At 39.3% G+C, this 15,180-nt stretch overlaps 2 protein-coding genes across 7 annotated transcripts in view; one reads left to right on the plus strand and one right to left on the minus strand.

Annotated features, from left to right (window-relative positions):
* Window positions 1-2,108, minus strand: part of PIBF1 (progesterone immunomodulatory binding factor 1) — a 203,488-nt gene extending 201,380 nt beyond the window's left edge. For 2 of the 4 annotated variants that reach the window (XM_040487377.1, XM_040487378.1), the window contains exons 1-2: window positions 1,917-2,108; window positions 585-880 (exon numbers count right to left, since the gene is read on the minus strand). In XM_040487377.1, coding sequence (XP_040343311.1) covers window positions 585-836 — 252 coding nt within the window. In that variant the 5' untranslated portion in view covers window positions 837-880; window positions 1,917-2,108. The remainder of the gene's footprint in view (window positions 1-584; window positions 881-1,916) is intronic. The other 2 variants (XM_040487375.1, XM_040487376.1) reach the window with 2 other exon arrangements.
* A 276-nt stretch (window positions 2,109-2,384) lies between these two features.
* DIS3 (DIS3 exosome endoribonuclease and 3''-5'' exoribonuclease) overlaps window positions 2,385-15,180 on the plus strand; it is a 29,352-nt gene continuing 16,556 nt past the window's right edge. The window contains exons 1-6 of one of the 3 annotated variants that reach the window (XM_040487381.1): window positions 2,385-2,678; window positions 2,956-3,023; window positions 6,148-6,341; window positions 7,190-7,263; window positions 12,842-13,009; window positions 13,759-13,923. In XM_040487381.1, coding sequence (XP_040343315.1) covers window positions 2,451-2,678; window positions 2,956-3,023; window positions 6,148-6,341; window positions 7,190-7,263; window positions 12,842-13,009; window positions 13,759-13,923 — 897 coding nt within the window. In that variant the 5' untranslated portion in view covers window positions 2,385-2,450. Of the gene's footprint in view, window positions 2,679-2,955; window positions 3,024-3,286; window positions 3,445-6,147; window positions 6,342-7,189; window positions 7,264-12,841; window positions 13,010-13,758; window positions 13,924-15,180 lie in introns of those variants that run through there. The other 2 variants (XM_040487379.1, XM_040487380.1) reach the window with 2 other exon arrangements.

Raw genomic sequence — 15,180 nt, forward strand, 5'->3', positions numbered from 1 at the left:
AATAAACACACAAGAGGAAAAAAAAAAAAAAAAACAAGGACTAAGACATCCCTTCTTATTTGGCAAAAACCACTTGTTAAACACTATGGTAACTGAAATTCCACTTGGTTCTAAGACACACTAACTATCATACAGAAACATATCAAAGAAACCAAATCCCCTGGACAGAGGACTATACAGACTCACTAACCTACTTATGATCTTGATTGTCCCTATCAAACTAGTTACATCAGGGTTAATTCGCAATGAAGCAGAAAACAACTTGGCTGGAAAAAACACCTAAAAAGATATACCTCACACATGCTAGATTCAAAAAATTGAGTTTACAGAGGCAATTCATCCCTGCCCAACTTCAAATCATCCCCTCCTTCAGGGCTTTTTGTTCAGTACACAGCAATATAATTCACATCCTCTCTCCTTCCAGAAAGTTTTTTTTTTTTTTAACTATGCAAGAAAATATAACTTACTTCTTGAAATGATAAGCATATCAAGTTCAGATTACATATGCATAATTTTAATTCTTATTTATCTGCAGTTTGAAGACAATAAAGCACACAGGTAACAAAAATTACACCAAATCTTACCTTTGTAAGATAATCCACTTTTAAGTTGTCTATCATCATATTTTTCTGGGATAGTTCTATTTTCAGTAACTGAATATTATGAAGTAGTTCTTTACGTTCAATTAGTTGCTGGGTGATTTTAATTTTCCCATCTCGTTCTTCTGATGATGAAATATCGTCTGTAGGAATTGTTGTTTCTAGACTAATATCTTCAGATTCCAGAGAGCTAGAGATGTTCACCTTTTTTGATGCCTTGGCAATTTTTCGAGACATCTTTTTTATGGGTCAGTTTTCTTCTCCAGTTCTATTTCAATTTTCTGAGGATTAGAAATATTTATTTAAATGTACTCAAACATTCTTAATGGAAAGCATAAAGAATACTAAAGAGACACTAAGAATGCCTAAGTAATTATTAGACAATCTGGAGGACCCCTCATTTAGGACAGATTAGTAAACTATGGCTCAAGTCAAACATTAAGCTCATTAAGCCTGACTATGAATTTGCGCTTGATGAATAAAAAACCCTGGTCCTGGGGGCCGGAATCTTACTTGGAGGAAACAAAGAAATCTTGGACGTAAAGGATAAAAGCCATAAGTGTGTAGTACCCAGGAACACTATCAATAAAAGGAGCACGCATTCAAGATGAGATTAGCCACTTCTGAGTTGATCGGTGGAAGGTTATGTAGAAGTAGGATTTAGAGTAGTAAAAGGAAAAAAAAAAAAACAACATGCAGGAATTAAGGTTGGCGAATATACCCAACATCAGAAGATAGTGGTCGTTCGGCTGGGGCCAAGTCTTTCTGAATTTGAGTAGGACTCGCCCCACCTCTCATATACAAACACACATACGACCTTAATAATCGAGATTCCAGAGAATCCTCAAGTGTCAAAATGTGTCCGAAATTTACTCCACAATGAGGCAACACTGAAGACTTTTAAAGAATGGGAAGACAGTGAAATAAATACGTTTTAATAGACTTCCAGATAGAATAAAAACAAGAGTGTAGAAAAGAAAAATTCAAGTGTTTTAAATCGAATTTCTTACCCTTTCACAAGGGTTTTAGAAATTCTCGTGTTTTAATACTAAACGACATAGTAAGTTATTTACGGTACTACAGATACCAGTTTTTCTAAACTGAATGATCAGAAAAAAAGATGTATGGAGGGGAAACGGCACCCCTCCTTTCAAAGGAAAGAGGGTAAAGAAAGGCGAAATCAGAGAGAGGCAGCATCTGGGTTACAAAGGACCAGCGCCTGGGACTGCCCACACGTGCGACAGTGAAGAAAAACCAAGCCTGGCAGCCTAGGATTCCCTACCCCGCGCGGGAAAGGAAGGGCCAGCGGCGCGCTACCTCGAAAGCTTCAAATTACTCCACGTCGAAGGCTGGACCAGCCACCCACCCACCGCGTCCACTTCAAGGACCTGAAAGCGTCTCAGAACATAAGCTCAGGTTGCAGCCCCTCAACGAGGAATCTCAGGTCGGAGACCGTTAGGACCCGTCACCAAGACAACCACTTCCGCGCCCCGAGGAGGACGGAGGAAGCGGCAGCGTACAGTCGCCGGAACTCAGACTGGTTCCACCCCGACGCGGGAAGCAACGCATGCTGGGAGCTGTGGTCCACAGGAAGGTCCCGCCTAGATCGTGATGGAAATGGCTCCGAGATCTGCCAATCCTCCCGAGCTTCTAGTTTTTGCCCAATCCTCGCAGCCCTCAGAGAGCCAACCAATGTCAGCCTCGACGTTTTCCCGCGAGAGGTATTTACTAATACCCTGGAGCGGGAAGGGGGGAACTTCGGGGTAAAGTACAGTCGTGCGGTAGGGCTTCTGCTTGTTACTCTTCGCCGGAAGAGCGCGGTAAGGGTCGGGATTCTGCGCTGCCAGCAAGATGCTCAAGTCCAAGACTTTCTTAAAAAAGACGCGGGCAGGTGGCGTGATGAAGATCGTGCGCGAGCATTACTTGCGGGACGACATCGGCTGCGGCGCGCCCGGGTGCGCGGCGTGCGGCGGTGCCCACGAGGGGCCGGTCCTCGAGCCGCAGCCCCTGGATCCGGCGAGCAGCCTGTGCCCCTGGCCGCACTACTTGCTTCCTGACACCAATGTGCTGCTGCATCAGGTGCGTCCGAGGGCGGGAGATCCGGGGTCTTTTCGGCACCACCAGGAGAAGGGGGTGTGACAGAATAGGGAAATTGAGGCCCAAGGAGGCGCGTCTTGGAAAAACATTACCTACTTAGGGAGAGGCAGACCCTTGCCTCCTGTCCCCCAGGCCAAGGTTCTTTTCTTTGTATTGTGGGGGTTTTTTGTGTGTGGGTTTTTTGTTTTTTTTTTTGAGTTCTTGGAGTCATAAGAATTTTAGGTTATTTTTCTAACTCCTGGTGTCTCTTCTGCCTTAGATTTTAAGAGTCTGGAGGCCGGGGACCTGGGCTTCTGTGGCCTCCAGCCTGCGACTCCCAGGCAGCTTGTAAGTGCCTACGAATGAAAAACCATGTGGGCCAACGTATTTATTTATTAACGGTCTTAATTCTACGAAGTTTTGTATTTAGTCTGTTTAATATGTGCTATTCTCTAATAGACCCGAAGGGTTTTCTGTAGCAAAATAGCTCCTTAGTTTAACGTATATTTAGTGTTTGTTTTTTTAAATCGACACAGTTTTATGTTTGGCAGAAACAGCTTATCAGTGAACATAGGAAAGTTTAACTTTACTTATTTTTTCATTCTTTTAAGATCGATGTTCTTGAAGACCCAGCTATCAGGAATGTAATTGTACTGCAGACGGTTCTGCAAGAAGTGAGAAATCGGAGTGCTCCTGTATATAAACGAATCCGAGATGTGACTAATAACCAGGAGAAGCATTTCTATACGTTCACTAATGAGCACCATAGGTAGGGGAAATTTTTATGTTAATTACCAGAAAACCATACAATTGGCTAAATTTGGGGAAGAGTTCCTGCCAGTAACCGTGACATTGTCAGAAAACATGTGGTAAGTTTCGTACTTATGGGAGTGTTATTTGATTGTTACACAATTGTACAGACATAATGCTCAGTGGACCTCACTAAGGTCATGTAGTCATTGATTAGTTCAAACCTAGAACTAAGGTCTCTGGACTCCTAGGCTGCAGTCAGTACTTTTGTTTCCAAAACGTTTTCATTTTGAGTTGGTTTTAGCATGAGTTGAGCAATAAGAATCTTGGAAGATGATGGGGTGCCTGGGTGGTTCAGTCGGTTAAGCGGCTGACTTTGGCTCAGGTCATGATCTCGTGGTCCGCGGGTTCAAGCCCAGCATCGGGCTCTGTGCTGACAGCTCAGAGCCTGGAGCCTGCTTCGGATTCTGTGTCTCTCCCACTCTCTCTGCCCCTCCCTGGCTCGTGCTCAGTCTCTTCTCTCTCTCAAAAATAAAAACATTAAAAATTTTTTTTCAAAGAATCTTAGAAGATGAGATTTTCCTAGGTTCCTAGAATACTGTGTTATTTGATGTCAACATAGATTGATAAAATGTAAGAGTTTATGAAAGAGAGGTTTAACAATATAAAGCAGATTTATTAATGGGTTTTTAAAAGTTAAACTAATACCTTATAACTGATCACATTGAAGAAGATAAGGTTAAGAAACAGACTTCTTTGTTGTATTTCAGATTTACACCCTTTCAGCATAAGGGTGTGAAAATAAATTGCTACTTCTCCCCCCCCCCCCATTTATTGTTATTTGTTTTGTTACATAAATAATCTGGGTTGACGTATAGTATACTTTACTACATTAAGGCTTCTCAACCTTCCTTAGCACTGTTGACATTTTGGACTGAATAATTATTGTGAATAGGCTGTCTTTTACATCATAGGATGTTTAGCAGTATCTTGTGCTTCTACATGCCTGTAGTGACCCCCCAGTCCCCCTCTATTCACAGAGTTGTAACAACCCAGAATGTTTCCAGACATTGTCAAATGTTCCTGGGCAGCAAAATCACCCTCAGTAGATTAGACGGTAGAATTCTGGTAATGAAATCTCATCGGAATATGCATATTTGAAAATACTTAATTTCTCAATTTTCTCTTATTTATTTATTTTTTTAAATTTATATTCAAGTTAGTTAACACACAGTGTAGTCCTGGCTTCAAGAGTAGAACCCAGTGGTTCATCTCTTACATATGACACCCAGCACTCATCCCCAAAAATGTTCTCCTTAATGCCCATCAACCATTTAACCCACCCCTCCAGCAACCCTCAGTTTGTTCTCTGTATTTAAAATTTTCTTATGGTTTGCCTCCCTCTGTTTTCATCTTGTTTTTTTTTTCCTTCTCTTTATTTTTATAGCGCCAATTTAGGTATTATTCTTGTAAAAATCATTGGTAAAGCACTTGTAGTCATCTTATTCTTAGCTTTTTGAAATTCAGAAAATTTACTTGTTTTTCAGTGCAGAAAGACCAGGTTTTTGTGGAGCATTATCATCAGATTCTTCATCAGAGGTTAGCAGTTTTTCTGCCTAAGTGCAATGAATATAGCTTAACAATACTGGAGTTGGTGGGAAGAATCTTAGGACACTTGGGCAAATCTCATCCAAGATTCTATTGCTCAAGTCAAGCTAAAACCAATTCAGAAATTAATGATTGTGTCTAACTGATAAGCTTAAAGCAGTAGCAGGGGCATTTAATGGTAAGGAATGAAGCAGTTCTAAAAACTATTAATACAAGTCTAAGATCCTAAAATTGAATCTATTACTTGTAAGTACTAAAAGTTTTGCACTAAATTTTGTTATTTAAATTTGGCTTTGAAAAGCAATTTTAGGGGCGCCTGGGTGGCGCAGTCGGTTAAGCGTCCGACTTCAGCCAGGCCACGATCTCGCGGTCCGTGAGTTCGAGCCCCGCGTCAGGCTCTGGGCTGATGGCTCGGAGCCTAGAGCCTGTTTCTGATTCTGTGTCCACCTCTTTCTCTGCCCCTCCCCCGTTCATGCTCTGTCTCTCTGTCCCAAAAATAAATAAACGTTGAAAAAAAAAAATTTAAAAAAAAAAAAAAAAAAGCAATTTTAAGGAAGTAAGTATGCCAACATATTTGGGAATTTAGAGTGGATAGACTAGGAAGGAATATGCAGTCATTATTTGTATGTGGTTTTTCAGTCTTTAGATAACCTCTTCCATTTTATTAAGTGCTTACTGTTGGTAATTTGTATGTGTTGTGTGTTTAATGACTGTAGAATCATGATTAGAACATCCTCTTTGTAGCTTTTGAGAATTACTGTTAATTTATACTTCAGATAATATCTTATCAAACCTGCAAAGTTTTATTATAGTTTTTACAATAAAGTATTTCAGATCTCAACCCAAAATATAAATTCTGCTCTTGAATATTTTTTTGTGAAATAAAATTGTTTTAGCCTTCTTATAGTTTCATTAATAACATGATTGTCTTATTTTTCAAGCCATCATTGTCTTAAAAAGTATAAGGTTCTCATATATTTCCTGAGGCATGAATCTGAATGCACTCAAGAGGAAAATACATACCATGGACTTTTAAGTTTAGCATATATGTCCTAAGACTTTATATATTATTTCTATTGGTTTTCATTTACTTCATTTTCTCCTTTGTATTTAGAGAAACTTATGTAGAACAGGAACAGGGAGAAAATGCTAATGACAGAAATGATAGAGCTATTCGAGTAGCAGCAAAATGGTACAATGAACATTTGAAGAAAATGTCAGCAGAGAATCACCTGCAAGTTATTTTCATAACAAATGACAAGAAAAACAAAGAAAAAGCCATAGAAGAAGGAATACCAGCTTTCACTTGTAAGTCTAAATGTAGAAACTGTTAATTTTTTTTTTTTAGTTTATCTGTTTTTTGTTTTTTTAAAATTTTTTTTAATGTTTATTTTTGAGAGAGAGAGAGAGAGAGTGAGAGTGTGAGTGGGGGAGGGGCGGAGAGAGAGAGGGAGACACAGAATTGAAAGCAGGCTCCAGGCTCTGAGCTGTCAGCACAGAACCTGACGCGGGACTCGAACTCACAAATTGCGAGATCTTGACCTGAGCCGAAGTCAGACGCTTAACTGACTGAGCCACCCAGGCGCCTCTCATCATTTGGTTTTGAGAGAGGGAGAGCACATGCCAGTGGAGGAAGGGCAGAGAGAGAGGGAGTCCCCAAGCAGGCTCACTGTCAGTGCAGAGAGTCCAATGCAGAGCTCAAACCCACAAACTGTGAGATCATGACCTGAGCTGAAATCGAGTGAAACACGTAACCAGCTGAGCCAGTCAGATGCCCTGAAGCTGTTAATTTTTATAGGCATTTGCAAATATGAACTACCATCAGACCCTTGGTCAGATGGTCACTTGAATATTTAATATTTTCATGTTTCTATGTAACTTCATGTGATATTTTGCATTTTTAAATTTCTCAGCATTTCTCAGCCAAGTAAATTGTGGTGGCCAGTGGCTGGTAACTTTCCCCATCACCCTTTGTACTTGGTTTTGCAATAAAAACTCATAGATGTGCTTAACCTGATATTTCTGCTTAGACATGACTATATCAACAGATGCAGGTTTAAAAAAGAATTGATGTAATATAAACAACATTATTCATGTTTTCTTATCTAAAAAAAAATCACTTGATTTTATTGAGAACAACAAAACTTACTTTTCAGGTGAAGAATATGTAAAGAGCCTAACTGCTAACCCAGAACTCATAGATCGTCTTGCTTGTTTGTCTGAAGAAGGGGTAAGTTTGAGTTTGTTTTATTTTGTTTTTGAAAAGTGAAAGTATTAAAATGGCCACTTTGGGATATTAGATTTACAGTTAAACAAATTTAAAAATTGGAATATCAGTAGGTAAGCTGGAATTCATTAGGAGCTGGGTTATAAACAAGAGTGACTATAATAGGCTTATTAAAATAACATTAAAAAAAATTTTTTTTAATGTTTGTTATTTCTGAGAGGGAAAGAAAGAGCGGGGGAGGAGCAGAGAGAGAGAGGGAGACAGAGGATCCAAAGCAGGCTCTGTGCTAACAGCAGAGAGCCTGATGGGGGCTCGAACTCACGAACCTTGAGATCATGACCTGAGCCGAAGTCTGATGCCCAACCAACTGAGCCACCCAGATGCCCCTGAAAATGCCATTCTTAAAGAAAGACTTTCTAAACTAGCACTGTTCATTAATACACTCTCAGCAACCTGAGTAGGACCTGTCACATGGTGGCACCATTAGAATGAATGGATAAAGGAATCCATAGCTGGTTTGTGAATAAGGCATAAGTATTTGACCAATAAGGAAGTAGTGTGCAGTGCAGACAGAGAGCATAAAGCTGTAGCATTAGTCCTGAAGGAAGAAGGGAAGGAACCGTAAGAGATAGCACAGGAAGGGTAGGGGCCATCTAACGAAGGTCTAGAATTTATTCTGTAGGTCAGTAATTTTTAAACTATCTTATTCTAAAGGACTGCTATGAAGAGAAAGATAGCAGATAGGATTCTGGGCTTCCTACCTCATAAAGGCAGGCTGAAAGAAATTAAGAGTATATGAGAGTGTGCCTGGGAGGAATGGGGGAGAATGGTCAGAAATGTTATTCATTGGAAAGACCATTCTGATTCCAATTTGTAAGATGATGCATTGTATCAAGGGCAAAGTTAGAGGCAGAAAGAGGAATAAAGGGATTCCTACAATAGTGGGATATGGGAGAGCATGCTGAGTGAATCAGTGAACCTCATGGGCACTCACTTCCTTATATGTAAGGTAGATTTAGCAATGACTTCGTAGCATGGGTATAAGAGTGAAGTAAAATAACAGTATTAATAAAATTCTTATTTCACTGCATGGCACACAGCTACGGTAAATGTAAATGGCAGCTATTGTTATTATAGAAACAGATTTTATATGGTAGGACATTAGACAGACATCCAGTCTTTCCTTCACCCTGCTTATCTTCGATCATGATTATTTTACAAAACTAAAAGGAAGTGAGAAAATAAAAGGTGGGCTTGATTTTTTTTTTTTTTTTTTTTTAGAATATAGATTCAGAGACTGCTCTAACAGGTAGCCACTAGTTGCATCTGGCTGTTTAAGTTTAATTCAGATTTAAATCAGTTTAAATCTCAGTTGCATTACTCACCTTAGAAGTGCTCACACTTGTGTCCCATGGCTACCATATTGGAGATCACAGAAAGCATATTCCTATCTCAAAGTTGTTTTGGATAGCACTGGTCTAGAAAGAGAAAGAAGTAGTCTAACATTGGTAATGTATAATATTTGATCAAGGATTGTTTTAAGGTTAGTGTAGGATAGGGTGAAATTCCAGCCAGTTCTGTTGTAATACAACATGTATATTCAAGTTCACTGTGTCATGCAAATTCATGTATTAAAGGCAGCAGAGCTAACGGGAAAATGAGGTTGGGGCACACTCAAAAACTGAGTGAAGTGGTGGAAAGAGAGTTATCTAAATTTGGACAAAAAGTTGTTAGGTACGTGAAGATGATGTGGAATCTGAGGTAACAGACGTTGGAGAGGTGAGTGTGTTTTGCGGGTTCCTGAGCAGCTTTGTTCAGCTAGCTGCAGTTTCCTGTGTTCACCCAGTATCTTTTAATATGTTAGTTGCATCAGAATCCATTCATGTTTTCAAAACAAGCATAGGAGAACTGACTGTACTTAGTACCTAATCCAGATTTGTGATGTCAAGGCTTCCTGGTGCAAGTAATGTCTAAGCTGAGATGTAAAGGATACTAATTAAGCAAATTTGCTTTAAGACAGGGACGTTTTAGTTGAATTATGTTAGGGCATTAACCATGTTAGTAACTGGGGAAGAGCATTTCTTACAGAAGGCAGCTAGCAAGTTCAAAGGCTCTGAAGTTAGAATAGTTGGCAAGATCCAGAGACAGTGAAAAGTGTGCCTAGGATAGAGTAAGCAAGGGAGAAAATGTTACAAATGAAGTGAACAATAAGGCAGGGACCAGATCACATAGGATTTAATGAGTCATGGTGAACACCTTAGATTTTAGTCCATGAGTGCTGGACAGAGGTTGAATGGGAGAATAATAAGATCCATCTGGCTGCTCTAAGAGAACAGATTAGAAGCAGGGTCCTCTAGTCAGGATATTTTAGGACTCGGCAGGGTAGAAAATTGGACCATGGTAGTAGCAGTTAAGGTAGTGGGAAGTAGTCAGATATTGGGTATATGTTACAGATAGATGTTTTAGGACTTGGTGTAGATTGGTTGGGGCTATGAAAAATATGGATGACCTTAGGTGTTTGACCTGAGCAACTAGGTGGCTAGTATTGCTTTATTTACACAGGTTGAAGGGAGCGAGTGAGATTGAGTGAAAAATCAGAGGTACGATTTCAGACATTTAAGTTTGAGGTAACTGTTAGAGCTGTCGGGCTTTATGGTATGAGCAGTTGGATATGCAAATCTGTAGCCCTTGAGAGAGTTTAGGACTAGACATACAGACATACTAGAGAGATGAATGTGGATCTCATCAACATACAGGTGGCGTATAAAGCCACAAGACCAAATGAGAAAATGTGAGGCCAGGATTGGCATAGACGACTTTTTTTTTTAAATAGGTTTGTTGAAGTATAAGTCCCATACCATGCAACCCATCTATTTAAGACGTACATTTTTTAGTATAGTTACAAGATTGTGCAGCCATCACCACAATCCAATTTTAGAACATTGTCTTCTCTTCCAAAATAAATCCATATCCATTACCACCGATCTCAGTCTGTCCCTGAAATGCCTTTGCTTTAGCCCCACCCAACTGCTAACCTATCTCTGTAAGCTGTCCCATTTCATATAAATGGAGTAATGTAAAATGTGGTCTTTCTTGACCACTTTTGTTTGTCTTTGATACATAGTTAGGTATGTGCAAGTGGACTTGCTTCATCATATGGTAATTTTACGTTTAACTTTTTGACGATCTGTTAGACTTTCCCAGTGTGTGCCACAGTTTACATTTCTCCCAGCAGTGTATGAGAGTTCCAGTTTCTCCATATTCTCGTCAGTACATGTTGTCTATCTTTTTCATTATAGCCATTTTAAAGAGTGTCAAGTGATACCTCATTGAGGTTTTGATTTAATTTGCATTTCCTTAATAACAGGGTGCTGAACAATTTTTCATGAGCTTGGCCATTTGTATATTATGTGTAATATATTTTTTAATTTATATATGTGCGTGTACATGTCTATTCAAATGCTTTGCTTGATTTTTAGTTGGGTTGGCTTTTTATTACCGAGTCATAAAGGTTCTTTTTTATAATCTGGATACAAGTTTCTTATCAGGTACATGATCTGCAAATATTTTCTCCCTGGCAAGCTTTTTTGGTAAAGGATCAGATTGTGGATTTTTTTTTTAGCTTTGCAGGCTATATGGTCTCTCTCACAAATTCTGCTGTTGTAGCATGAGAGCAACTATCAATAATAGATAAATGAGTGAGCCTGGGTGTGTTCCAATGAAATGTAATTTACCAGAACCAGGCAGTGGGTTGGACTTGGTGCGTGGGCCGTAGTTGGAGCGGCCCTGATATAAGGAAATGAGCGTAGGCTGAACAGAGAAGAGGTCCAAGAGCCCTTGGGCTCTCTAAGAAGAAGTCAGAAACATGAGGGGAACCAGTAAATAAGATACAAGAGGAAAAGCAGGTGAGTGTGAAGTTCTTGGAAGCCCAGTACAGAAAACGTTTCAAGGAGGAGGGGGTGATCATTGTGTCAAATGTTGCTAAGTCAAATTCATGGGAACTGATGATTGGATTTAGCATAATGACATTTGTGGGGGTGAGAGGTACTATCCAGAGTAGTTTTGACAGTCGGGAGGCAGAAGTTTGACTAGAATAGGTGAAAAAAATGGGAAGAGGGGGATTACAGTATTACAACACTTCTGATGCTGCCATGGGAAGGAGAGAAAGGGGTGGTTTTTGGAGAGTAAGAGGGGTCAAGAGGTTTTGTTGGTATTGTTTTAGGTGGGAAGAAATGACACGATGGGAGGAAATGATCTGAGAATAAATACGGATAAAGAAGAAAAGAGACTGTAACCAAGTCTTGGGACAGTCCCAACATTTAGTGATCAGGAAAAGGAGAATGCACAGAGGAGCCTAAGTAGGAGCTGCCAGAGAACTGTGACAAACCCAATGAAGGATGATTTGGATGCTAAAGGGTCTCAGGGAAGGAAAGGTCATTTGAAGAAGTCTTGGTCAGACTGAGAATGGAGCACTGAAGTAGCTGAGACAATATATTATTAGCGACCTCAACAGTAATGGCTTTTGTTGACTGACAGTGAAACTTGATTATAATGGATTCCTGAGGGTGCGGGTGAAGAAGGAGATACACAGCAATTACAGATAATGCTTTGGTGGCATACTGGTGTCAAGTGGAACAGAGGGTCAGGCCAGAGAACCTAAAATTAATTAACTATATTTACTAGGTTATTCCAAGTTGATATGATGGTACGAATGTTGTAGTGGAGGTAGGGGGGGAGTTTGACCCTAGAGAGGAGATCATCACAGGACAGAGTCCTTGAATGGAGCAGAGGAGATAGTAGCGCCCAACCAACAGAATCATTCTATTCATTGTCACAAGAGAGAAATCTGAGGTTTTGGTATCGATCAGGTAGGTGGACAGATGCAGTGGTTGGAGGATGAGGTAGGTCTCTAGTGACTGCTTTTGATTCTCAGTATGGAGATTGAAGTCACTCATCTGAGTGAGGCAGGAAAACAGGGAAATGGGAGAGTTAAAGAAAAAAGGAGAAGGAATAAAGTTATCTCTTTGGAAGGTGGAAAATTGTGGGAGATGAAAAGGGTAGTTAAAGGAGCCAAGCAGTGCGGGTTTTGGATGTTGAGGTCTCTAAGAATCCTAACAGGTGTTGTGGCAGACTTGAAGCACTTCCTGACCTGCTTCTATCTTATTTCTTAACTATTTAACATGTCCAAAATAGAAACAGCTTTTCTTGTTCTTTTCTTGTAAATGCACTCTGTTCATGGAACTGAGCCTTCAAAAACACTTTACTTACCTACCCACTCATCTGACCTGCTAACTACACACCTTCATTTTGGGAGGCCTGGTGTGGGAGGAAGGGACACGCAGAATTTATTAGTGACATCTGTGGCTAAACGCCTGATGGTAATGAAATTGAAATATTTGTGTAAGTTGCCCTAAGAATAGAAAGAATTTTTTTCTTACTGTGCTATATATACTGGAGCTGTATATTCCATAATGTGGAAGGTCTTTTAAAAACAATACCTGATAGTGATAATAATAGTTGTGTATGGAGCGTGTGGAAGATTCACATACTAACCACATCTTTTGGTTTGCTTATTTCACAGAATGAAATAGAAAGTGGAAGAATAATATTTTCAGAGCATCTTCCTTTAAGTAAGCTGCAACAGGGCATAAAATCTGGTACATACCTTCAGGGAACATTTAGAGCCAGCAGGGAAAATTACTTAGAAGCTACAGTATGGGTTCATGGAGATGATGAAGAAAATAAAGAGGCAAGTGTTGTGTACATAAATTCCATATGCAGTAAAATAGTTTTTGTTCATGATTTCTTTCATCAGTGTTTAAAATTTTGTATGAGAATTTAAATTTACCCTTCAAAGTGTATCAGCTTAAAGGCAGCTATGTGAGAGATCATAGATGATAGAATGAATCACTATTTTAGAAAACTTCTTATTGAAGAAAAGAACTTTTTATTTAGCCATTTTTAAGAAAATGAAAATTTAATCAAAAGGTAGGCTGTGCCTGTTTTCTGAATGATGGCTAGTTATGTGACATGCTGTTTACATAACAGAGAATTGCTCCAGAGGGCTTCACACACTTTAAAGCAAATAGTAATCATTTTTGGGTGCTCACTATTTGCCAGGTAGTCTTTTAGATGCTTTGAATGCCGCATTTCACTTAATTTCCACCTGTGCTTATGAAAGCAGGTACTCTTTTTCATGCTACCTGTCTGTACTCTGAGATTTAGATTAAGAAATTGTCCCAAGATCTTTTGGTACTAAAGTAAGAGTTATTTATGGTGGAGCCATGAACACAGCCCCTACTTTCTGACATGTATTCTCAACTTGATATTGAGAAATTGAGAGGACAGAGTAAAGGGACACTATAGAAGAGGAAAAAATATAAAGGAGAACTGGAGATACGTCGAAACATTCAGGATATCTCTTCTGTTAGGCAGCCTTCCCATTCTTATATTGTCATTAAAAATATCTGGACACATGTCATTTGCTGTTTTACACAGATAATCTTACAGGGACTTAAACATTTAAACCGAGCTGTTCATGAAGATATTGTGGCTGTAGAGCTTCTTCCGAAGAATCAGTGGGTGGCACCATCTTCTGTGGTTTTACATGATGAAGGGCAAAATGAAGATGATCTGGAAAAAGAAGAGGAGAGAGAACGCATTGTATGAAACCAAGCAGGTTTATCTTTTGTCTGTGTAGCTTTGTTTTGAAGTTCACTTAGGTTTTAGCTTTGGAGAAAATGAAACAAGTTTCACTGCTTTCAGATTTACTGATTAAGATTATAGTTCTGTGCGTTTAATACATTTTATACACATAGTTGATTATTTTCCCTGTTAAGTATTTAAATAGTTTTCTTTTCAATTAATATCTTAGTTTGCTCAAATAAATGGGTTTAAATGCAAAACGACTGTAACTTGCTTATGAAACTTTAATTTTGCCATTCAGTTACATGATCTGTCTGAATTAGTGAGGTTTGAGTAAATACAAATTTGAAATTTTCTGAGTTGCTTTTAAGTAATATTAAAATCCCATCATCATAATAGATGTACCTATAGGCCCTCACATAAAGGTCTTTTAATTCCTTCTCTGTTACCATATTTACTGTGAAGAGAATGCTTTCACTCATTTCTCATGATCTAAAGTCTACCTGATAGGACTCATTTATTTCTGTATTTTAGAATTATAATAACACAAATAGTTGAAATTCACATGTTAGTAGTTCTTTTTCTATGAATTATTTTCAGTGTTCTAGAGTTTTGCTGTTAACATCCTTGCAGAGTCCAGGCCATAGTTGAAAGACCGTAAAATCCCTCAGCTATTTCTTTTTTTTTTTTTTTTTTTAATTTTTTTTTTCAACGTTTATTTATTTTTGGGACAGAGAGAGACAGAGCATGAATGGGGGAGGGGCAGAGAGAGAGGGAGACACAGAATCGGAAACAGGCTCCAGGCTCTGAGCCATCAGCCCAGAGCCCGACGCGGGGCTCGAACTCATGGACCGCGAGATCGTGATCTGGCTGAAGTCGGACGCTTAACCGACTGCCCTCAGCTATTTCTAAAAAATACTTTTTATTTAGGTTTTTATTTTAGATCAGGAAGAACCTCTAAAGGTATATCTCTTTGTAATGAATTAATAGTTGCCACGTAGTTATTTAGCGCAAACTGCTACTAAAATCCTAGTCTGTTAATTCCCAGACCTGTGTGTGTGTGTATGTCAGTAAATCCTCGTATTAAAACTGAAGAGTTGAGGGGTGCCTGGGTGGCTCAGGTGGTTATGCATCTGACTCTTGATCTCAGCTCAGGTCTTGATCTAAGGGTTGTAAGTTCAAGCCCTGCCTTGGGCTCCATGCTGGACATGGATCCTATAAATGTGTGTGTGTGTGTGTGTGTGTGTGTGTGTGTGTGTGTGTGTGTGTGTGTGT

This window comes from Herpailurus yagouaroundi, unplaced genomic scaffold (genome assembly GCF_014898765.1).
Source record: "Herpailurus yagouaroundi ecotype Mexico unplaced genomic scaffold, PumYag 164, whole genome shotgun sequence".
In the NCBI taxonomy this organism is placed as follows: Eukaryota; Metazoa; Chordata; class Mammalia; order Carnivora; family Felidae; genus Herpailurus; species Herpailurus yagouaroundi.